Source organism: Fringilla coelebs, assembly GCF_963513975.1.
Source record: "Fringilla coelebs genome assembly, chromosome: 12".
Taxonomy (NCBI): domain Eukaryota; kingdom Metazoa; phylum Chordata; class Aves; order Passeriformes; family Fringillidae; genus Fringilla; species Fringilla coelebs.
Genome location: NC_140038.1, coordinates 14,728,054 through 14,751,862, shown reverse-complemented (window position 1 = coordinate 14,751,862; position 23,809 = coordinate 14,728,054). Strand labels below are relative to the sequence as shown.

The 23,809-nt window shown below is 57.3% G+C and overlaps 2 protein-coding genes across 3 annotated transcripts; both read right to left on the bottom strand.

The window, feature by feature from the left end:
• Positions 1-1,246: 1,246 nt before the first annotated feature.
• HAPLN3 (hyaluronan and proteoglycan link protein 3) lies at positions 1,247-6,083 on the bottom strand. The gene is made up of 5 exons (XM_084213726.1): positions 6,019-6,083; positions 4,324-4,470; positions 3,704-4,084; positions 2,291-2,593; positions 1,247-2,144 (listed from the first exon to the last, which is right to left on the bottom strand). The coding sequence occupies exons 2-5, from the start codon at positions 4,448-4,450 to the stop codon at positions 1,864-1,866; spliced, it is 1,092 nt and encodes a 363-aa protein (XP_084069852.1). The 5' UTR covers positions 4,451-4,470; positions 6,019-6,083; the 3' UTR covers positions 1,247-1,863.
• Positions 6,084-9,732: 3,649 nt separating this feature from the next.
• On the bottom strand, positions 9,733-20,849 carry MFGE8 (milk fat globule EGF and factor V/VIII domain containing). 2 transcript variants are annotated; one of them, XM_084213619.1, is made up of 10 exons: positions 20,630-20,849; positions 17,010-17,135; positions 16,654-16,779; positions 16,033-16,146; positions 15,455-15,636; positions 14,897-15,052; positions 13,869-14,013; positions 12,828-13,030; positions 11,383-11,538; positions 9,733-11,136 (listed from the first exon to the last, which is right to left on the bottom strand). In XM_084213619.1, the coding sequence occupies exons 1-10, from the start codon at positions 20,700-20,702 to the stop codon at positions 10,993-10,995; spliced, it is 1,425 nt and encodes a 474-aa protein (XP_084069745.1). In that variant the 5' UTR covers positions 20,703-20,849; the 3' UTR covers positions 9,733-10,992. The 2 variants fall into 2 exon arrangements, with proteins under 2 accessions (XP_084069745.1, XP_084069746.1); XM_084213620.1 differs by having other exon boundaries at positions 12,828-13,012; positions 20,630-20,843.
• Positions 20,850-23,809: the final 2,960 nt, after the last annotated feature.

Genomic DNA, 23,809 nt, shown 5'->3' with positions numbered 1-23,809 from the left:
GGGGCGAGAGACCGAGGGGGAAAGCGAGAAAGAGAGATTTTTAACGGAACAGTTATATTAACAGAGTCGATTTCTTCTTCTTCTTGTTGCTTTTTTGTCATATAAGGAAAAAACAATTATATTAAAGACAAACCCACCTTTGTGTATATATATAAAAAAAAAATTGTTTTTCCAAGCACCAAAGCAAAACGAATTAGATCTCAGCATTTTTACTAACCGTCCGGTTCCAATTATCTTCGTGCCTTTGGGGACAGGGAGGGGGGTGGGTTTGCAAAGGGCAGGGGGTTAAGTTAAATAATAAAGATGATTATTTTTTCCTGATTTTATCCACGAACAATGTAATTATTTCTGTTATTTAATCTCCAGGGTGAACAGCACCTTTTGGGGTTTTATTTTATTTTTATTTTTTTTCCAGAATCCTTCTACTGCTGCAGCACGTCAGGATGGGTGGGGAGGGCTGGGGGGCTGGGGTGGAAGGAGCTGTGGGAGGAGGGAGGCAAGGGGATGCTGAGACCCAGGACCCAGGTGCTGGGGGCTGTGGCCCCTCTCTGCTTCCCCACTGCCCCCTCTGCTGCACAGCACTCGTCCTGGGACAACGTGCTCTTTCCAGGGGACCGTGCGGGGCACCAGCGTTCCCTGCACCTATTTATATTTTTGAACATATCCTATTTTGAAAGAATGATAAATAATAAAGAAAGCGAAATCGGAACGGGCACTTTGTCGGTGTTGTTTTTTTTTTTTTGTAGGGAAGAGGGATGTCTGGTGGGCTGGGAAGAGAGGGGTCTCCCGTGGCAAGGCAAAAAGGAAAGAAGGGGAACCCAAAGAGGGTGCTCCAAGCTACACAGGAATGGCTCAGCCCCAGGCAGCACCTAAGGGACCACGGAGGTGGGAGGGGTGTCCCAAGCCCTCCCTGAAGAAGGACCCTGGAGTAGGATACTGCCCTCCCTGTTCAGCTCTCAGTTTGGGAGGGGGTTAACCCACATGCCTAAAACCCATCTAAAACCCATGACCACTAGGAACTGCTTCACCTTGCAGCTTTCCGTCCTGACACCCAGGGGGTTAATTAACACTCCCTAATGAGGGAACACGAGGCCCTTGCAGGAGCTGAGCTGAGCCAGCACTAATGAGACGATGCTCAGCCAAGGATAAGACAGCCAGGGATCCCCAAATCCTTTCTCCACAGCAAACCTTTCTCTTGTGTTGGGACAGAGATGGGGACACAGCCATGTCACTCCAGGGCTTTCTCCACCATTTTATTACAAGATGTCCAGAAAAACACATCTTTCCATAGCCAATGCTCAGAAAAGAAGGCACCAGAGTTCAAATGGAGTTCAGGCAAGGGGCACATAGAGATAAGGCACTTGTGCTGCGGCAGGGACAGGCACAATGGCACCCTTCATCAGGACATGGATGGGGCTGGAAGAGGGGCCAGGATGCAATGGAGATACCTGCTCTCTGCTCTGGCCAAATACAGCCTTGCCTCATGAACTGGGAGGCAGGACCAGCCTGGAAGGGCAGGTGGGTGTCAGTGACAACCTGCCACTGCAGGAAGGGGCCACCACCCATGGGGTGGCACGGCCAAGTGAGGTGACACCTGTAGCCCATGGGGATCATCCTTGCACACATCCCATGACAGAGACTGTCCCACACTGCCCAGCTGGCAGCTGCCCCAAGCAGCTACAAGTGCCAGCTGCTGAGCCAGATGTGGAAAATATAAAGGAAGGAAACAAAACAAAACAAAAAGAAACCTCCCCCCATCCCACCTCCCCCCAGTCACCCCCAGAGCAGCCCTTGGAAATGCCCAACACTGGGCACTGGCAGGATGGAAACGTCCTTCATCCAAGAAGGATCCCTCCCGGCTCCTTATCTCTCTCTGTAGCAGAAGACTCCAAACCTGCCCTTTCTGGGGAAGCCGAAGCTGCGGACACCGGGCTCCGCGGGGCCGCAGTTGGCCCGGGGTGTAACAATGGGGTAGCGGACACTGCCATCTGCCAGCCAGCCGGCATTGCAGCGGTCCAGCCCCACGAACTTCCAGGCGGAGTAGAGCTGCCCCACCCGGGCGATCTCGGCCCCTGCATCCTGGCAGCTCTGCTTGGCCTCCTCCAGCGTCATCCCAGCCAGGTGGTCCAGGTAGAAAACCTCTCCTAGGAGGGAGAGCAGAGCGTGAGAGAGGAGCATCATCCCGAGCATCCCCATCTGGAATGCCTGGAACAGCCCCACCCAGGCCCGAAGAGGGAGGGACACACAGCACCTTCCGAGCATCCCAGCCCATCCCTGGCCCAGAACGCACCTTTGAGCGCGGAGGAGAAGCAGAAGGCATCAAAGCGGTGCAGGTGCCGGTGCCGCGGGCCGTAGCTGCGGATGCCCGGGGCGAGGTGCACGCCCCCGCAGGGCTTGCGGGGCAGGCGGATGGGGTACTGCACCGTGCCGTCGGCCAGCCAGCCCGCGTTGCACCAGTCCAGCCCCTCGCTCCACGCCTGGAAGAGCTGGTTAAAGTTGGCGAGGATGGCACCTTGGTCCTGGCACACTTGCTCGGCTTCGTGGAAATTGAGCCTGTACTGCCCGCGGGGAGGCTGGTAGGGGAACACGATGCCTGGAGGCAGATGGGACACTCAGCTGGCTCCGTGGGCAGCCCACCCAACCCGAGCCCAGCCCCAGCAAGAGTCACAGGGGTCCCTGACCCGCGTCAGATTCAGGCTCTGGGACAGGGACCACCTCCGTGTGGCGGAGACAAGGCTCAGGCATGCAGGGATGGGGCCGCTCTGGACATGCAGGCGCCAGCAGCGAGTTGCCAGCGACATCTGGTGGCACAGGGACACACGGGCTCGGTCCTGGGGACACAAGGACCCCCTCACGGGCTCAGCACCTGCATATACAGGGATGCACAGACTATAATGGGGATGCAGGGACCACCACCACGGGTTGTATAGACCACGCTCCTGGGAGCACAGAGACAGGGGTCCCAGGGAAGCATGGACCACCCGTGCGGGGATGGAGAGATCGTTGTCATGGAGATGCACAAGCTTCAGCCACAGGGATACAAGGGTCAGCATCCCCATGGCCCCAGGGGACACATGGACCACCAGCATGGGCATGAATGAACCTCTGTCGTAGGGATGGATGGACAACAGAGCCACGGGCATCACCACTTTGGACACAGTCACAAGGACTGGTAGGGACGAGTCACTGTGGGAGGCAGGGCCAGGGACCAAGGGGGTGGGGCAGGGACAAGCAGTGGGGACATTTCCACAGCTCTGAGCTCCAAAGCAATGTCAGGGCTGAGTCAGGTCCCTCATGACAAGTGAGCAAGAGAGGCTGGACCAGTCACCAAGGATCAGCACAAGATGCATCAGGATATCCAGAGCTGGGAGGGGAGAGACAGCTTCACGTAATGCAGCACAGTGGGAAGATGGGTGGGTAAAGGCAGGAACTGCTGCAGCCGTGGGGTCACTCCCAACTCTGACTCCAACAGCACTCTTGGTGTCCCAGCTGGGCAGACAGCTCTGGGCTCACTCACTCCTGAGGCCAGAGCCAGACAGCCCCAAGCCACTGTCCCATTCACCAAGCATGCCAGCCCCTTTCTGCCATGATCAAGCTCCCCAACCCCCCTGCCTTGCTCTGTCCCCAAAGGAGAAGGCACCACAGGAAGGCCAGGCTCACCGGCTTGGCACAGAGGCTCGTGTGGTCCCCAGCATGCCCCCACCTTGCAGCCGGAGGTCCACAACGTCGCTCTCGTCCTCCAGCCCATCGATGACCTCGCAGCGGTATTTGCCATCATCCTTCAAGCGCACATCGCTGATGACCAGCGAGGCCTCGTGCCAGCTGGCCTCACCAGCCCGGCGGATGTGGGCACGGCCCTTGAAGTCCCCAAAGGCCACGTTGGTCTTGCCAATGGCCACCATCACATCCTGCTCTTTGGTGTAGTCGTCCCGCAGCTTGGACCACTTGATGCGGATTTTGCGCTTAGGTCCCAGGTCGGGCTCGTAGCGGTAGCGGCAGGGCAGGGTGACGTTGGCACCATTGTAGCTGTAGACAGGGTCTCTGGAGGCTTCCACCACTAGTTTGGATCCACTGAAGTAATCCACTGTGGGGAAGTAGGAAGGTGTGACGGGCAATTCAGGATCCAGGGCTGGGCATCCCCAAACCTTCCCTCCAGCAACCATCTCTTCTACCATGAGCATCCCCCAAGTATCCCTGAAGCGTTCCCACCTGCTCCTCTGGGCCCCACATCCCACCAAGTGATGGGTCTCTACCCCACCCAGAGGCAGGGGGGTACTTCAGCCTCCTGTGACAACCTGCCAGCCCCCATTGTCCCCAATATACCTTTGTCCTGCTCGTCGCCATTGTCATTCATGATGTGGTTGTAGTAGAAGCCATTGTAGAAGGGGTGGTAGGAGCCACTGGCCAGGCGCAGCAGGGTGGCCTTCAGGAGAAGTGGGAGCAGCAGCATGGCTGGGAAGCAAGCCTGGGCTGCAGAGGGGGAAAGGACAGCTGTGACTCCCCCAAATACCCAGGAGAAAGCCAGCACTGCCTGGCAGCGCTATCAGTCATACCAGGGGTGCAGGAGAGGGTGGGAAGAGCCAGCAGAGCAGCTTGCCTGCCCGCAGGGAAGAGTGCAGGCAACCTGAGCCGTGCCCCCAGACCCGCCCTCCTGCCGGTGCTCCCAGTCCCCTCCATCCTCATCCTCCCGCCTGGCTCACACCACACACCTCCACATTCACTGCTGGTGCCCATTGTGGGGGTGCCCATTATGGGGAGCACCTGGCCCAAGAGCGAGTCGGGGATGGGGCAGCTGGAGAGATGGGATTCCAGGGTGTCCTTTGGACAGGGAGTACTGGGAAAAGGTCACGTAGGGGTGGAGGGGGAGAGAAGTGGCTGAGCCCCACAGTAAAGCAGCGAGTTTGGTTTACAGAGGCAGCCGAGCGTGCAGCCCGAACAAGGAGTGCGGGAGAGAGCTCGGGCTGCCGCGGCTGCCCCGGCTCCGGACAAAGCCCAGCAGCACTCACCGTCCCGGCCGAGGACCCCTAGTCCAACCCAGGGCTGCCGCTCTGCATCACAGACATGGCTGGCACCGACCCCATGCAACACATTTGGCTGCCAAAGCACGTCCCAACGGTGGGGAGTAGCCTGGCTACCCCACGACACCAGAAATGTGCACTGTCTCGAGTTCTGGGGCCAGGACACTCAAGGGTGCCCTGCACGGGGCTCACCCAGGGTGCTACCAGCAGAATTGGCTACTTGTGAGCATTCCCGGAGCCGGCAGAGGGGGCCCGGCACCCGGCAAGCCTCCGGCAGACCCCTTCCAACACCGGCGAGGGTGGGGGGGGTGGTCCTGACATCTATACCCTGCTTAGAAAAGGCTACCAGTGCCTGCAAACATACCCCGGGCCAGGGGGCTGTGGGAGAGCAGATGCTCAACCCGGAAGGGTCCAATACGGGGTTCGGTGGCGCTCTCCAGGCTCCGGGACGTGAAACCAGCTGCTCCCACCGCAGGTTGCTCAATCCCAGACTCTCCCCTGCAGTCAGTGCCTCTGCTCACCGTGGGGTGCAGCCACACTTGCCACCCACTGGGGTCGGCGGAGCCGGTGCCCGAGGGCGCGCTGGAGCGCCGGCACAGCCCCGGGAGCTGGCGCGGCAGCGCGGCGCTGCTGGCACCGGAGCCGCGGGGACACCGCCGGGACACGTGCTGCCCACGCGACACAGGGTGGGCTCGAGGCACGGCAGCTTCACACCTCGGTCTGCAGGGCACCAGCCCTGCTCCCCCTGCACCCCAGTGCCTGGTGACCCCCCAGAACCCAGCGTTGCAGTGACGTGCAGTGTGCCCAGAGTTCTCGGCTGCAGCGCCGTGAGCATCGTGCTGCAGCACCCAGCACAGCGATGCCTGGCACCTATAGTAGTGATGCCCGGCTCCCTCCATGGCAATGCCATCCCCCCCTGCCCCTCGCGGCAAGCAGGGTGCCCACCGCCCCGGGGTGCAAGCCCTCCCCAGTCCCGGCACTGGGGCCAAGCCCTACTCACGCTGGTTGCGGGCAGGCTGCGGGCAGGCGTGCAGGCAGGCTGCAGGCAGATGCACTGTGTTTAGGGCTCTTGCAAGGCTGAGAGGAAGCAGCTCCAGGGCCTGCCTCTTAAAGGGAAACACACGCCTTTCCCAACCCCCTGCTCGCAGCCCGGAGCTGGGGTGGGTGCCCCCAGACCCCGCCTGCCCACCATGCCTGGGTGATGGCCTCACCGCGTGTCTCACACTGCCCACATGCTGCCCACACACTGTTCACACACCTTATCGGCAGTGTGCCAGCTACCTGCACTGCCCCCGACTTAGAAGGGGCAGCAGTGGGGAGAAATGTGCCCTGTTGGGGCTGGTGGGATCCTGTAATGTCCCAAGCAAAGTCCCGGTGAAGCCACAGTGCCAGGGAAGAAGAGACATCCCTTGTCCCACATCCCACTGGAGGGGACTGGTCACAGTCTCCAGACAAAGGAGGTGCCAACACACATGTGGCAGCAGCACTGCAGGCACAAGCAGCTCAGGACAGGTGGGCTGTGGCATGGAGTAACCTGTGCCCAGTGCCTGCCTGCTCTGGAATTCAGGAGAGACAGCTGAGCTGCGGGGTTCAGCCTCTTGAGGTTCTGCTTGATGCTGTGGGGACTAAGCAGAGGTACAGAAAGCAGGGCAAAAACTCTGGGGTGCCCAGTTGCACCCTTCTGTGAGAGCATCATCCCTAAACTTGGGCGGTGCCCTCCATGCCAGCTCCCACTGGCACACAGGCAGGCAGATACAGCTCCAGGAGGGTCGAGTCCTCAGGAAGGGGAGCCCGGCGGCGGCACCGCCAGGGGATGCCGGTCAGGAGATAGACAGAAGGGACAAACAGAGGAACCACGACGCGGCGTGTGCCCTGACCCATCGACCCGCTGTCCCAGTCCAGTGCGCCGCTTCACCCCCCACTTTGTTGTTTTACGGCAAGGAAATGAGGCGTAGGGGCCCCGGTCCAGCTCTTGCCGCCGTGCAGGATGGCTTCAAGCCGGAAAGAAAACAACCCGTGTAAAAATAAACGGCCCGAGGCTGGCTGCGGGGTGAAGGGGGCCGGGAGCCCTTCCCGACAGCGCCCAGCACGGAGCGCTCGGGGGGCGATCCTGCCTGACCGCCGCCGCCACGCTGATAGCGAGCAGCCAGCAAGGAAACGGCGTTATCAGCCGCCAGCGCCGGCACGACAGCCCGCGCTCCCCGTGGGAAGCCCCGACCAGGGATGGCTGCGGGACCCGGGGTCTGGAGGCACTGCTCTTCCTTGTTCTCCCTTTGCCCGCACACCCCCAGCCCTGCCAGCCCTCCCCGAGGCGGGACGCGGCGGAGCCGGGCTGCCCCGGGACGCGGGAGTGTGACGGCCGGGCGCGCCGCCTGCTCGCCTGCCCGGAGCAGCCTGTCCCGCAGCCCACAATGCAGGGACAATTACATCTTCCGGCATGGGGCCACTGCACTGCCTGCATCCTGGCCGAGGGTCGCTGCTACCCCCAGCCCTGCCACTTGGCCGGAGGAGGTGGTGGGATGGTGTCCCAGCTGTATCCTGGCCATCAGTGCCCCGCTGCAGCTGCTTGCCCAAGTTGTTCTAATGATCCAGCAATTGGGATGGTTCCCTCCACCCCCGGGCTGTGCAGAAAACGGACAGCCCTGTTGGGGCACGCTGCTCCCTGGCATGGCTATCCCATTGTTCCAGAACCGAGGAACAAGCCCCACAGTGTCCTGCACTGCCTGTGCCACAGCACCTGCCAGCAGCCATCCTCTCTCTGCCCGGCCTGAGCAGGGGAGCAGCAGCAGGGAAGGGGACAGAGATGCTTTCTGGCACCTCTTTTCAGTAACAGCGCCTGCCTCACCTTAGGCCACTCTTGTCTGGTTGTGGCTGACAATTTCTCCATCTCCTCCTAGGGAGCAGAGGCATGAGGAAGGATCTGGCCACCAGCAGACCCTGAGGAAGAAGGGATCTCCCTTATTCCTTCCCATCTCTCATCCTCTTTGTGTTTTCTATTCCCAGAGATGTACCTGGGTGTGACCACAGGTTTCAGGTTGAGCAAAGCTGTGCAGGGTCAGGGAAGCTCTGACCTGGGAGCACATGTTTAGGGCTGGCTGAGCATTTGGCTGAATGGGAGCCATAAAAGTGTCATCCCCATCTTCCCCACCTCAAAGCCAGCGCCTGACAGCTCTGCTGTGGCCTCACCAGAGATTTGTCCATGAAATGGTGCTTGCACAGGATGATTCCAGCAGGAACACTCACATTCCTGGTGGGATGGAGGATCTTGTCATCTGTGCTGGGCTTTCCGGGTGGTGGTGAGAGGATGCTCTCCCCGACGGCTGCTTCCTGAGCAACCAGCTGCCAGCAGCTGGCAGCAGTCAGCAGGGTGCCACAGCCTGCTGGCCATCCCGGCCTTCCTGCTGTCCCAGCAACCCAGCCACGTCCGGGAAGAGCATCCGAGGGATAGGGACAGGCCCTGAGGGGCTGTGCATGGCAAGGAGGGCACTCTGGCTCTCCCAATCCCCCCATCCTGGGGTTCTGGGGGATGAAGGAAATGCCACAAGGCTGGGAGGGGCCCAGAATCGGTCAGTGGGGCTTGCTTGGGGGGTAGCAATGGGCAGGGGGAGCAGCAGCAGGGGGTTGAGGATGCTTCCCCCGCTCTGATGTGCAGCATCTGTTCCCATCACCCTCCTCATGGAGCCTCTGCCATATCCCTGCCTCATGGCTGTCTTGGCTGGACTCAAAGCGAACTGCTCTTATCTCTGCCTCAGCTTCCCGATGATAAGGGTGGCATGTCTGGAGGTGAACTGGGCAGACTGTCCCCCCTGTCCCTGTCTCTATCTGTGGCTGCTATTTGTCACCAAGCAGCTGCAGCCACAGCCAAAATGAATTCAGCCCAGTCTTCGCAAGCAGATCCCCAGCTCCTCTGATGCCCACAGCTGGCACCCCCAGGGCAAGGCAAGAGCCCACCGCCCATAGGCAAGGCCCCAGGAGGAGATGCCTGGCTGAGCAGGGCACTGCTGGCCACAGGGAGGAGCAGGAAGATTGTCCAGAGCTGCAGGGACAGAGAGCTGTGGTAAGACACAGATGACGCTTGGCTATTCATGCCAACTTCAGGGGTCCCTGCCCAGTGTGGCAGATTCTGGACATGAGCAAAGCTCCTCTGTCCTGTTCACCACAATGCCCCCTCCCTACATGGGATCACACCCTCAGTGCAGGCAGATCCTGCTCCAGCAGCATCCATGCCCCAGCCCTCCCCAAGAGGGCTCTGTTGGGAACATCCCCACAGGCAGCTCTTGCAAAATTCACAGCTCCCTCCAGCCCTGGGAGCATGCTTGGGTGTAAGAGCCGATCTAGCTCCAAGCTGGGGGATTTGCTCCAGGATCAAAGCCAAAGGAGGAGACACAGGGTGTGGGTGCTGATAGAGGCTTCCCCTCCCCAAGTCCCATTCCACCGCGCCTGGCCAGCTGCGAGCAGTCTCCAGCAGCTGCGACAGGGTGGAGACGGTGGGAAAGATGCACACAAAGCCCTGAGATACCCTGTTTTTCAGGCAGGGAAGGGAGCTAGGAGGGTCTGTGAAGGCAGGAGAGGTGTAGGGCCAGCACAGCAGCTGGCCATCCCCCAAGGGTGGAGGAGTTAAGGGGCTCAGAGGGAATCCTGGAGGATCACTGGACCAGCCAGGCATTGGGAGATGGCCTTGGGGAGGCACAGATCAGACAAGCCAACACCCCCAAAAGTTTCAGCTGGTTTTAATACTGTCAGAGACACCCCAGAGTGGGGCCATCACTGCCATCCCACTTGGGCTCCCTCAGCCCTTGCCAAAGCAAACCCACTGCCAGCCCAGCCCCACGGCTGCTTCACATCCCAGCAGGCAGGGGAAGCATTGCGGCCAGCCCAGGGCAGCCTGCCCGTGCTCCCACCTGGGACTCACTCATCTCCTACTGCTAATCCCGAGGGCTGGAGCATTGCAAGAGGCTCCCCTCCACCCCATGTAAAGGGAAAAAAATCAGGTTACAAAAAGGGTCATGGCACGGCTCCCTGCCCCCTGAATTTGGGTGGTTTAATCACCACCTTTCCCATCTTTTTTTCGCATCCTTCTGGCTACACACCAACTCTCCCTACTACCAGATCGTAGTCCCCCTGGTCACCACTGGGCTCTGAGGACTAGGGACAGCCAGGCACACCAAACTGCAGTAAACTGGGGATGATGGCAATGCTGAGACTGGGAGGCTGCTGGAGCTGGCATCCCAGGAAGGGGAATGGGCAGTGCCTGTCAAAATGCCCACTGTGGTGCCTCCCAGAGTACCCAGCAGGTAGAGCCACCATCAGTGGGGATCTGGTGCCTCTTGACAGGAGCTGTCTCATCACTCCACTCGCACTATGTGGTGCTGACATCACAGGGAAGGAGACTCAGGGCCTGGCAAAATGGGCAGGGGACAACAGCTGAGATTTATCAGAGGATTTTCACAGCCCCTGCTTGCAGACAAGCAGGGAGCAGGAGGGACATTGGAGGCTGCAAGCCAGAGGAGCCTGCCTTAAGACCCTGAAAACGGCTGAGCCCCAAGACACAGCTCAGGCAAGGGATTGCCACAGGCTGTAGCCTTTCTGCTAGAAGCAGAAGCAAGAAGGAGAAAATTTGTCCCCAGGCTTAGCTGAGAAGATAAAGCCAAGCCCTGGTTGCAGGACAGGGCCGCCCAGCAAGGCCTCATTTGCAGGATGGTGTCCCCAGGAAAGCCCCAGTTGCAGGAGGGGGTCTCAGCCCTGGCTGGAGCAGCAAGAGGGCAGGAGCCATCCCCATGTCCCACCAGCAAGGGCCCCGTAAAGTGCAGTGCTGCAGCCCCAGCACCACCGCGGGGCAGGGGAGCCCTCTTGGCCGCCTCCTGAGTGTGGGGACATGGAGAGGGGGGTGTGAGGTCAGAGCAGGAGTGGGCAGGGGCAGGCAGGGTGCAGGCTGGGCAGCGGGGAAGAGCAGCCCCGTCCTTCTTCCCCGTGCCTACTCATCGCAGCCCAGCAGCTCCACGCGCAGGGTGATGCGGTTGTTCCAGGCCACAGGCAGGATGCGCACATAGCGGGCGTAGAAGGGCACGTCGAACACGTTCTTCTTGTGTGAGTAGTTGTCACTGTTGCCATGGAAGATCTAGAGGAGAAAGGTGGGTTATTAGTGCTGCCAGGACCCCAGGGCAGCGGTCACAGCACCGACTGACAGAGTTCAAGGAGCCTTTGGACAACACTCTCAGGCACATGGTGTGACTCTTGAGGTGCTCTGTGCAGGGCAGGGAGTTGGACTCAATGACCTTTGTGGGTACCTTCCAACTCAGCATATTTTTGTGATTCTGTGACCTCAGCCCCCGCTGGGAAATCACCCTGCCCTCCCCACACCTACCTTGGTGCTGTTTGTCTGGGCATCCCGGTACAGGGTCCAGGATGTGCCGTTGTCACTGTAGGCCACCTTGTAAGCTGCCACATACTGGATGTGCCCAAAGTCACGGGCTCCTTGTGTGATGATGCCTGTCACCTTCTTCTGGTCCCGAAGGTCAATCTGGCAGAGACAAGGCTCATCACATCTCCTTGCAGGAGCAGTGCTCCCACCCTACAGCACCCTTCATGCTCCAGAGGCAGCCAGGAAGAGTTGGCCCTCAGGGGTGAAGAATGGAGAAAACACCACTTGACCCCCATGCCACTGCCAGACAAATCATAAAACATGACTGAGAAATATTTGATCCTTCAACACTCACAGCATCACTCAAAGCAACCAGAAGTGGGCACAAACTCATCTCAGCTCCCTTACCCACCCCTGCCACCTCCACATTTTGTGCCAGAAACACCAGTGTGGGAAGGACAGCAAAAAATCTCAACTCAAAAAAAAAATACAGGATTCACAGAGGAAATGCATTTCCACTGGAAAGTAATTCTGGCTGAGAAAATATGCAGCTCAACACAATCTGACATTTGTGTTCTAAGCGAGACAGTTTCTATTCTCTTTACTCTGCCACACTGTGTTTACTGCTGCTGGCACATTACAGGGTAAACCACCAAAGGAGCTGAAAGCCTCATTAATTTAGCTCTGTTTTCATGCTCATAGAGGGCAATTCCAGCGATACAATACACATAAATCCTGAGTGTACATGTAAATCTATACACATATATACAAACAGCCTGTGGTGCAATAGCCCAACTCAGCGTGTCATCCTGACCCCGTCATCAGCCAATGTCTCGATAAGCTGGTTTATTTAGAGTTGTGAGACAGCTGCTTTTAATCATTTCCCAAATAAAAAGCGGGACAAATATCTAAACTGCTTTGTCCTATTATGTCATGGAATCATGTGAAAAGTACAAAAACAGGGGAGCAAGGGAAACTGAGAAGGAAATTTCAAAACTATTTGTTTCTATTCCAGACTGAGAAGAGAAAAGCAAGCCTGATTTTTTCCTGCAAAACAGAAACACGGTGTTCTGGGCAGCCAGAGTGTGTTGGGATGGTCACTCCAGGCTGGGATGGCATTTTCTCAGGGCGTGAAACAGAACTGGGGTGCTGCAGGCTTGATGCACCCCACAAGAAGCTGCAGATACAACACCACCTTGTTCCTATGGGCTGATTCTGACCCAGAGTTCCAGGACTGCTGTTAAAACCGGTGGCTGTGGTCCCATCCTGACTTGCCCCTGTCAGAGGGCAGCTGAACTGGGGGGAGAGCATTGCTGAACTTTGCGACCCACAACAAGGCTCTGGTCACACAAACCCAGCTGTTCCAGCTACCCTGAAACAGGAGGTGGCCCCAGGCACAGCTGAGGAGCTGGTGAGGAGACATGAGGTTACAGAGACCAGAGACCCACCTGCAGCCACTCGGACTGGTCGTTGTTCAGGGCTGTCCAGGCGTTGGTTTTGCCCGTCATGTCCAGACGAGCATAGTGAGGGTGCCAGGTAAAGGCATCTATGCCCCAGGTCTTGAAGACGCTGGAGGCTGTGATCTGCTGGTCGGAGATGAGGCGGGATTTCATGCCCAGAGGCTCCGAGCAACCTGCCGTGTTGAAATACACTGTAACACAACAGTTTACACAGGCAGTGAAAAGGAAAGAGACAACAGCACCCCTGCAAGCAAAACCCCTCAAACCTGTCAGAAGCCATCCCCACATTCTCATTCCACTGCCCAGAGCGGCAGCAGGGCCAGGCAGGGAAATGCTCAGCAGATGAGCAGGGCGGTCTTTTCCCGGGATTTTTAGCTCCCAGCCATTCCCTGGCTCACAGTGCCTCCTGCTGCAGGGATGAGTGGATGTCCCCACAGCACAGCCCAGCCCAGCCCAGGAATACAGAAAGCGTTGGCAGGAAGCAGAGAAGGATGTGGAAAGAGCAACACAAAGATATCCCCAGCCAAAAGCACGGACAGGACCACACCCACACAGCAGCAGGACAGGACCCAAGCCCCCACAACATCCCACTCCCACACTGACACACGAGTCCCACTCAGTTCCCAGGGATGTGCTGCAGGGCAGGAATGCAGGAGGCACAGGCAAAGGGCTCAGGCTGATGATCCCTTACACTTCCCATAGGACTTTGATCCTCTGCTGCTTTTCAAGCTCTCCAGCAGGAAAAGCAGGGGGTTCACAGCTCAGACGAGGAGGGGGGGCACAGTAAAAACTCCTGCCTTGGGAAGGTGTTAGCAGCGTGAGAATGCAGCTCGAGCTGGCTGAGCCGATGGGATTAACAGCTCGCGCTCCCCAAACACACCCCTGGGTATTCCCAGGCATCAGCGTGAGGAAAAGCAAGCACTGACAAATCCCCCCTCCTGAGGGATCAGAAGCAGGCCAAGGGGTGATGCCCTGCCGCACGTCACCCCCTGCCCTGCAGCCCCGGGAGGGGACAGCACTGGCATTTACCGTTCATCTCGCAGCCGATGAGCTCGAAGCGCAGCGTGCAGGCGCGGCGGCACATCACGGGGTAGATGCGGATGAACTGGGCCGTGATGGGAGGGTTGAACATGTTGGTCCTCATGGTGCCATAGTCCACGTTCCCCTCAAAAACCTGCAACAGCGACCAGGGTTCAGTGCCCCAGCTTTCCCACAGTCTCCTGCAGCAAATCCCTTGACCAGCAGACAGATCTCGGCACTGCCAATGGCAAAAGAGCACAGAGGGGGAAGCTGGGCTCTGTTTTTGTGCCCTGGAACAGTGCAGGACCTTGGAGGAGCTCCAACACTCCCAATAGAGCTTTGCAACATTCCCTGCTTCATCCTCACCCCCACAGAGCCACACATGCAGCAACACCCACTCCATTACCACAATGCTCCTCAAATCATGACAAGCAGAGAGGCGGCTCACTTCTTCCTTTTTAACATTATAAGTAGAATCAAATTTCCTTTCACGCACTTTTTCCACTGCTGCAGAAACAAGAGGAATTTTTCTATTTTTTCTAAAGCAAAACAGATACTCCCAACCATTCCCTGGATGCTCAGGAAGCCAGCAGGAGACACTTGCCATGAAGAACTGAAGTGGAGAGCGTGGCAATCTACAAGTATTCCCACTTTGAGAGACACACTGTCAGCTGGTGCTTGCTGCAGATACAACACCGAGTTACCCAAGCTGCTCAGTAGCACTCCCAGACCAAGCCCAGTTCCCACAGCGTGTCAATGATAAAGATACTATCTGAATGACCTAAATCAGTCAGTGCTGCTTCTTTGGTTATGCTTATTATGGTCAATTAAACAGAGGCAGGGAGTATTGCTTGGCACTGGAACCGCCTGTGCCATCTCACTGCTAGGAGAGTTCCCATCGGTTCCCAACGCAGCTTTGCCCCAGGTGAAAAGCACTTTCCCACACACAGGGATGCAGCTCACAGCCACTTCAGTGCCCACAGCACCACTGGATGGGGGCAGCTGGGACATCCCCTACACCGAGCATCGCAGCCCACCTTGTCTACATCCTTTTTCTCATCCTTGAAGAAGGTGAACTCCCTCCCATCGAGGCTGTAGGCAACTTTGTAGGCGCGGACAAACTCCTGCTGCCCCACACGGCGCGCGCCCTGCGTGATGATCCCGCTCAGCCGCATCTTCCGCAGCAGGTTGGCCTGTGGGGGGGAGAAGAGTGAGTGGGGTGCAGTGAGGATGGGCTGCACAGCCCTTGCACCCACCAGGGTCACCAAGTCTGGGTGGGAAAGTGGGCATTGGGACAAGGAAAGGGGCTGCCCAGGGCGCTGGAACTCCCTTAGGGAGGAAGCCCTCCAACCCTCCAGCCTTTCATCCCAAAGTGAGCAGAGCAAGGGGGATCATCAACCCACATCCCTCCTTCGTCCAATGGAATTCCCTCCTCCAGCTATGTCCCAAGATACCCCTGAGTGGCAGCTTGATGCAGCAATTTAGCCCCACACTTGCCACCAGGAGCAGTGAAATCGCGTAACAGCAGCACTGCAAGACCAGCCATGGTGGCTGGGCTGCTCTCTGTGCTGGCAGGCCAGTTCTGTTGCAGGTACCTGGATCCAGGGGCTCTTGTCGTAGTTGCTGGAGGTCCAGGCATTGACAATGCCGTGGTTGTTGAGGCGGGCGAGCTCTGGCCCCCAGCGCTGGAGGCCAAGGAAGCCGTAATAGACAGAGGATGCTGAGAGCTGGGCATCAGAGATGGCTCCTCCTTCCATGCCCAGGAGAACAGCACAGCCTGGGGGCAGAGGGGAGATCAGGATCAAAGAGAGACAGTAACCAGGGAGCAGAACTAGGGGTCATTTGTTTCTTGTTTGGAGGCAGAACAGGAGAAGGAGGCCAGCCATAGGGTCTGGTGTCCTCTCCTCCTCATCCCTCAGACAAAACCACACCATCCCCCTCACAGCACAGAGATACAGAGGAGAAAGGACTTTCCTGGGGCACTCCAGAGAGGAGACAGCACCTTCCTGAAGATGTTCCCTCCATTAGGACCAGGCCTGCTGGCAACAAGGATAGCCACAGCTGCCCTCCAGATCCCCTAAACCAACTGGTGAGATCCCTCCTGGCAATGAGGGACAGACAGTAGGGAACGGGAGGGAAAGGGAATTCAGTACAGCTGGTGCCAAAGACTTACGGCTGTGGCAGGTCTTCCCCAAGAATGGAGAAGGGCACTTGCAGGTGTAGTCACCATCCAGGTCCAGGCAGGTGCCTCCATTTTTGCAAGGCTGGGAGGAGCACTCATTCTTGTCTGGGAGAGAGAAAGGAGGAGCTCAGGAGGTAATCCAAAACCAGTCCCAGAGAGAAGACCCCTTATTCAGTGCAACAAGAACAGGGGGAGGCATCCCCTGAACAAGGGCCATGGCAGGGTCCCTGAAGAGAGGGTGGCACAGGTTGAAGCTCTAACCAAGGATCCATCTATGCTGTGTCCCCACAGAGGGCAGCCATGCAGGTGCACCAGGAGACAGAGTCACATCAAGGCTGGGAACCTGCATGGAGCAGGCCGAGCCTTGAGGCACCCCTTGTGTTATCACTTGAGACACCGAGTCCCTCCAGAGATGCAGAGCAAGGTTCAGACATAACCTGTGCCCACACCACGGTCCTTCCCGACACCCTGCAAGCTCCAAAACAGCCCATGATCCCTGTAAGCCTGGTGCCCCACACAGTCACAGCTGCACACAGCCCCTAGTTGTCACCCCAGGGGTCCCCAAGCTGCCAGAGGACAAGCTTCCCCTGCTTGCCCCCCTGCTGTACTCACTGTTCTGGCAGTGCACCCCATCATACCCCGCAGGGCACTTGCAGATGTAGTCAGTGAAGACATCGCCCCGGTTTGGAACCAGTTGGCACTCACCATTGTTGTGGCAAGGATTGGGGTGGCAGGGCCCTGGGGAAGGGGAAAAGCAACTATAATATAGGCACAGGTGGAAAATAAGAGCATCCAGTGGGCTTCCACTCCCCACAGACATTGCATTCCCCCCCAGGTTCATCCCGTCACCATATCCCTACTCAGATCTGTGCTCTATGTGTCCATCAGCCACCAGAAGGGCTGAACACCAGGGTCAGTGGTGCAGGCCCAGAACAAGGGGAGCACCTGGAAAAGGGTCAGCTCCTCACCTTTCTCTGTCTCATTGCAGTCAATCCCAACATAGCCCTCAGGGCAGATGCAGAAGAAGGGGGCCTCGTTAATCCCAGTCAGGCAGGTGCCCCCATTCTGACAGTGGTTCACGTCACAGAAGTCACCTGGAAGTAAAGCCAGGTGTCACTGCAAGCCATTAAGGCAGCCATCCACCAGAGCCCCATGAACACAAAGGCATCCCAGCTCAACAGCAGGAACTGGTCTGCTGCAAACCCCACAGGGAAAGGAGCACCTGGCAGGGACAGGCTGCTGGACCTTGCACAGGGCTGCTGGCATTCAAAAGCAATGGTTGAGACTGGGAGCATAACCAGCAGCAAGGACCTGCCTTGTGCTGGCACATTAAAAAAGAGGTTGAACAGACAGTGTATGACAAAGTGAAGGCAGGGGAAACCCAGGTTTTGGTGCATTAAATATTTTTGACACTTGGCTGGGAAATGTGAGTCGCCAGGCTGGGGCCTGCTCAGGCACGAGAAGGACAGAATGATTCAAGGGAATGGGGTTGGTGCTGTTGCTGGGTTTTGCTAATGTAAGTTTTTACTTGTAAGAACACCAAAAAGAAAAATCATTGTAGGGGGAGCTCGCATTCCTTAGTTCCCAGATGCTGGAGTCAGGCAAGGAGGAAGCACAAGGTCCATCTCTGCAGGACGCCTGCCAGACCTCCATCATTCTCTGAGCAGCTCCCACAAGGCAGCCCTGGCTCACAGGAAGGTTCCCCCAGGGAGCTGGTGGGGCTGCACCATCTTCCCCGCCTGTTCATCCATCTCCAGCATCTGCCACGGTGTAGGGTTTTTGTGGCAAGGTGGTGGTGGCAGGGGACTGCAAAGGTGGCTCAGCAAGAAGACAACAGGAGCTGCTCCCATGCTGGAGACAGCCAGTCGCAGCCAATGCCAAAAGAGACTCTCTGCTGCTCAAAGCTGGTGCCCATCACCAGCACGGCTTGTGTGATAACGTATGCAAGATAAAGTAAAAAATATTGTGCAGCAGCTGTAGAAGAGGAGTGAGAAAAATGTGAGAGAAACAGCCCTGCAAACACCCCCGGCAGAGAGTAAGGAGGGAAAGGAAGTGATCCAGGAGCAGGGATTCTACTGCAGCCCATGGAGAAGACTTGTCTCCCTGAAGCCTGTGGAGGACCACGGGGGAGCAGATATCCACACTGCAGCCCACAGACAACTCCAGGCTGGAGCAGTCTCTTCTTCACGAGCTGTATCTCATGGAAAGAACCCACACCAGAGCAGTTAATGAATAACTGCAGCCCATGGGAAGGACCCACTCTGGATCTTTTCCTTCTCTTCCCCACCCTGTCCTGTTGAGGAGGGAAGTGAATTATGTCAACCCACTGCACCCTCCAACCTTCTACACTGCATTGCTGGGCTGAATCAGATTGCAAAAGCTGGGCTGAAATTCCTCCCACCCTCAATTTATTCTGCCTAAAAGCTGCAAGGCAGCAACATTCCATAAACCTAGACCAGATTTCCACAGGACTGGTTGAAAGCCTCAGTAACTCTTTGTCAAACAGGACAGCACATCCCTTGATGCCAGGCATTTCTCTGCTACCCTGCAGAAGCCAGAACAAGGGCTGAACCCAGGTGGAGACCTAGGAATAACCCTTCACTGCCTGCATGACCTGGAGAAGGTGGAAGTTGATAAGCTGTGGGCTCACTGCCCAGACGAACACCAAACAACACAGTTCTCATTTGACTAAGCCACTACTCAGTGAGCTCCTACTCATTAGTCCTTTAATAGCAGGACTCCTTCAAGTTAATCCTACTCTTCCTGACACTCCACATGCGTAGGGTACACACTGGCGGCAGGCAGGCCAGCATCAGGTGGAGGTTTCCATAAGGATGCTGTAGCTCCCTCAGCCCAGCCTCAGGAGGCAGAAAAACTTGGGCACCAGTTCAAATCACTGCCTGTGCTGCCCAGCCTGCTCTGCATGACCTCATGCTCCATCAATGCGCTGCCATGAGCTACAGCATGGGAGGAGAGGGCTCCTGCTGATAGTGGGGATGCCTTTGCTCCACACCCCTCCACCCCTCTGCAGGTCTTGGGCATATCCATCTACCCCATCCCACGGATCTCTCCCAGCAGCCAGGAAAGGCCTCACAGACTGAGCTACTTCTGCTCAACAGTGGGACATGGCTGCTCCCCAGGCACAGAGAGTCAAGGAACACTGATGCTCCCCAGCATCAGTGCTGCCTCCAGCAAGGGAGTGTCTGGGGTGTGACATGGCAGCAAAGCAGCAAGGTCTCCTCCCAGGGTTGGGGCAGGAAGGGTCCAAGTTTTATACTTCAGTTATTGCAAGTAACTGGACTCCCTTTATCCCCTCCCAGGAATAATCCCTTACATAGTGGGTGTTGGTAGCCAGCCCCCTGCCTAGCAGTGAGGCACACAGGTCACTTTTTCCACTGTAGCAAGCAGTTTTGGATGCTCCTGTTTCTGGGCTCTTTCAGGCCTGGTTTCAGAGCTGTTCAGCATCTCCATCCTCCACACACACATTTTTCTCCAGTCAAGGACAGACCTGTCACAGGCTGAACACTCAGGAACCAAGGCAACAAAGATCAACCACCGCTTTTGGAAATGTTTGCTTATATGAACCCACAGGCTGGCTGGGAAGCAAAAATAACATCCTCCAAATACTGGGACAGCTCATCCCAGCGGGGCTGGGGGAAGTCAGGTCTTGGGAGGGCAAAAAGGGCACCTCAGCCATCCAGGGAGAGCAAATATAAACAAGGCCTTTCTCACCCCCTCCTGCTGCCCTTTGTCCCTGACCCGGAGCCTGCGCTAAGGCTTTGCTCCCCTTTTCCCTGGTCTCGTCCATCCCTTTCGGAGCCAAGCGCCCCAGGCATGACCCACGGGGTGATGATGAAGCTGCTACTCCCCGGGGTGGCCCTGGCCAGGCCAGCTGGGCGCGTACCAGGCAGTCCCAGGGACGCTGTTTACATTGCCAGCACGGTTATCTGAGCCTGAAAGCATAGGACAGCCCGGCTGAGAGACTCCCGCCTCGGAAGAAGGGACGGGGCCGTGGACCCGAGATCCTCCGCTCCGGCAGCAGCAGCCCTGGGGCTGCACGCTGTCCCACTCGCACTGCGCGCCCTGCAACCCGCACCGCAGCCTGGACCCACTCACCCTGCACCCCCCCCAGCTCCTCTCGCTACACGTCCCGGATCCCCGGCCCCGCGGATGCCTGGCATCTCGGGTTTCCCTACACACCAGACAACCCCTACACACACCCCCTACACCCCGGACAGCCCCTGCGTCCCTGCACTCCACATCCCCAGCATTCCGGGCTTCCCTGTATTCTGGATCCCCTGAAACTCACCCTCTCCTGCACCGCGGATCCCCTGCACACCAGGCAACCCTGCACTCCAGATCCTCTGCACTCTGGCTGCTCTGCGCCCCGGAATCCCTGCACACCGGACAACCCTGCGCTCCAAATCCCCACCGCTCCGGATCCACAGCATTCCAGCCTGCCTGCCTGGCACCCAGGTTTCCCTGGACCCCGCATCCCCTGAGTCCTGGTTCCCCGGCACCCCAGACCCCCGGGATCCCGGGTCTCCGGCAGCCCTGCTCCCCGGCACTCCGTCCCCCCGGCACTCACCGGACACGACCAGCAGCAGCGGGAACGCCACCGCCACGGCGAGCAGCACCCGAAACAACCTCGCCGCGCTCATGTTGCGTCCCGAGCCGCGCCGTGCGCTCCCCCCCGAGCCGCTCCGCTGCGCTCGGCTCCGCTGGGCTCGGCTCCGCCGCGGGGCTCGGGGCGGGCAGTGACTCAGCCCGGCCCGGCGCGGCCCCACGTGCTCCGCCGCCCGCCCCCGGGGCGGGACCGGCCCGAACAGCCCGGCCGAGGGTCCGCGCCCCCGGGGGGCAGGCAGCGCTGGGGGGTACAGCAACAGCGAAGGTGTCTCTGGAAGTGAGAGCCACCACGGCCACGCTGATGATGCTTCAGTGAGGGGCACCGCTGGCTCTCCCCATGCCAGATCTTGGCCCTCGGGTGGCCGGTAGGGACTTCCCGATCCTGGCAGTGCTCATGGCTCCTGGCCCTGGCTGGCAGGCAGAGGGTGCAGAGTTGGACCGGAATGTGCTGGGGGCTGCCAGGACTTGGCAAACGGAGAGCTGTTTTGCAGCACAAACCCCACTTTTCTCTCCCTGGGTGGGATGAAAGCTGGAGAGGGCTTCCTCTCCGATGGACAGTGAACACAAGTGCCCTGTGCCATCCTTGTAATCCAGCATGCCAGTGGCATGGGGTTTTCCCAAGTTCCTCCTAACTAGCATCAAGGAAATCAGCTTGCAGCCAGGTCCTGCAAATATGTGAAAGGGATTGGGAGTGACATAACAGCCTTCTGCCCAAAGCACTGCGCCACAGCTCCACTGGTTTGGCCACAAACTAGCTTCTTTTTGAGCTGTGCCTGGCCACCAAGAGCTGGAAAAGCCCAGCCACACTCTTGAGAGGAACTGGTGCCCTGTGGGGAGCTCTGGCCTGAAAAGCAAAAACATATTTAGCCCTGGAAGACTAAAGCATGTTCAGGCTAAATCCATATTCAGCAGCAAATTCTTTGGAAAATAGCACTGCACAGCACAGGAATGCTGGATCACTTGACCCTGTCATGGAAATCCACTCCGAACCCTCCTCCTCCTAAAGGTGAAGCTGATTTTATCTCTTCTTGCAAAACCCTCCATTTCAGCGTTAACTAACCCACCTCAGACACTTGGGCTGCTCATATTTATGTGTTGACTCTGGCAGAGCATTGCTACATTTCTGCCTTTGGCAATGCAGCCACGCAGCCATCCGTGAGCTGGGCAGTCCAGCTGCATGCCATGCACTTTGACCGGTCTTCCCACCTCCACTCCAGTGCCCAGCTAATGCTTTTGTCAGATGCAGTGCCCATGGGATCACCCAGAGCACAAGCAGCACCCTAGGGAGAGACCCAGTGGCAGATCCAACTGCCCTGCTGCGTTGCTGACTTCTCAGGGCACCAGAGAATGAGAAAAACATGGAACTGGACACGTATTCCCACCCACACCCACCACCCTCGCTGCTGGCGTTTCCCTAAATTAGTAACAACACAAAGAAAACTCCAGGTAGAGTTTAACTCCAGTGTTGGGAGAAACAACAGCTGGAAAGCAGGGAGCACACAAGACACAGGACTTGCTTTCGAATAACCCTTCAACCTCAGGGTAATTACTGCTGTGGTGTTCTGAGGAAAACAAGGTCAGGAGGAAGAGAGCTCAGGGCAAGATTCCCAGGGCTGTGCACAAGCAACTAGGACAAGGGTGTTTGTTCGGCCTCTTGAGGGGCTACTGCCTGGATTAGTGTCAGAGAGAATGCAAGACCCAGAGGGAGCTGCAGAAAAAGCATCAGCCTCTCTATAAACAGAAAGCAAAATGTTTTCTTTCTGTCCCCAGAGGCATGAATGCCAATGTCCTAGGAGCGTGCATGGGAAAGGATATTAAAAAGCGAGTTGTGGAGGCCAGATGGAGCAATGCTCTCCACAGGGACAGTGCTGCTTGCAAGTTCTAGTGGCTCTTTGAATGATGCTATGGAGAGGGGCATACCACGAGAAACTACACTTGGGAAGTGTCTCTGCTGTCCCAGCGGGCAGAGGGAAGCTCTGGACATGGGCAGCAGAGAAGAGAGAGGAACAACCTGTCAAGGCCAGGGAACAAACGAGGAACAGAGACAACAGCTCCCAGAGGCAAACACCACACCCGGGCTCCTACAGCCGCCAAGTTTTTGCAAGGGATGGCTCTACTTGAAAGAGCTGGGTAGGTCGAAGGTCAGGCGTAATTTCACTCCCTTCTGCAGGGACTACTTAGGCCTTGCTGTTGCAGTATTTACCACTGGGTTTGGTTTCTTCTGCAGAGATCTGCCAGATTCTGCTGCGCGTAACCCTTTGCAAGCCGTGCTGATAGCAGATAGCCTGGTTCCATAGCTGGGGTAATAAAGAGGAAAATAGGTGAAGATGGGAGCCATGCATTTCTCTGATGCAATCTTATTTATTTTACAGCTTATACAAAGGTGTTTTCCTGTGAACAAGAGAGGTGAACAATGCACAGGTGATCCCTTGCCCAAGCATAAAGCCCCTATCTGCCATAAAAATGACCAGGGCGCGTCTCATGGCTGATGAATGTGCAGTAACAGCTTTGGTATCAGCAGAGTTTCATGTTCGTTCCCTCCACTTCCTCTCAGAAACTCACAGGACCTCTAGCCACCACAACCGGGTAGCAAAGATGCCCCTCCACCCCCCCTTGAATGGATCTTGTTTTGGGTAGCAGCTCCTATTGTTTCAACTATCTGTTCTGTAAAGGAGTTCACTGGCTGTCAGCTGTTACACCCCAGAGGGATTCCCCACCCAAAATGCTCCCACAACACTCCTTGAAACATGGTTTTCCTCTCCCACCCTAGTTTTGAGAGCCCCCAGAAAAATTCCTGACGGAGGTAGCCCTCATCCTTCACAGGCGCGACTCTTTTTTAGAGTTCAAAGTTGTGGTTCAGGTCCTGGGAAAGTTTCCTGCCGTGTGGGATCAAGCCTCCCATCCTGCCACACGTGTTAGCCACTCCGAGTGGGAAGGAGAAATGATCTGTGGCACCACAGCAGTGGATTAAGCCCTAGTCTGCTCTTAATCCCTCTAACAGGATAACCAAGGGCTTGTGCCAGCATCTCTAACCTCCTGCAGCCCCAGCCAGCGTCACTGCCCACTGGCCTACCAGCACAAGGTTTCCAACAGCTGCCCAAGACAGCCACTGGCTGGGACAATCCTTGCATGTAGCCAGACT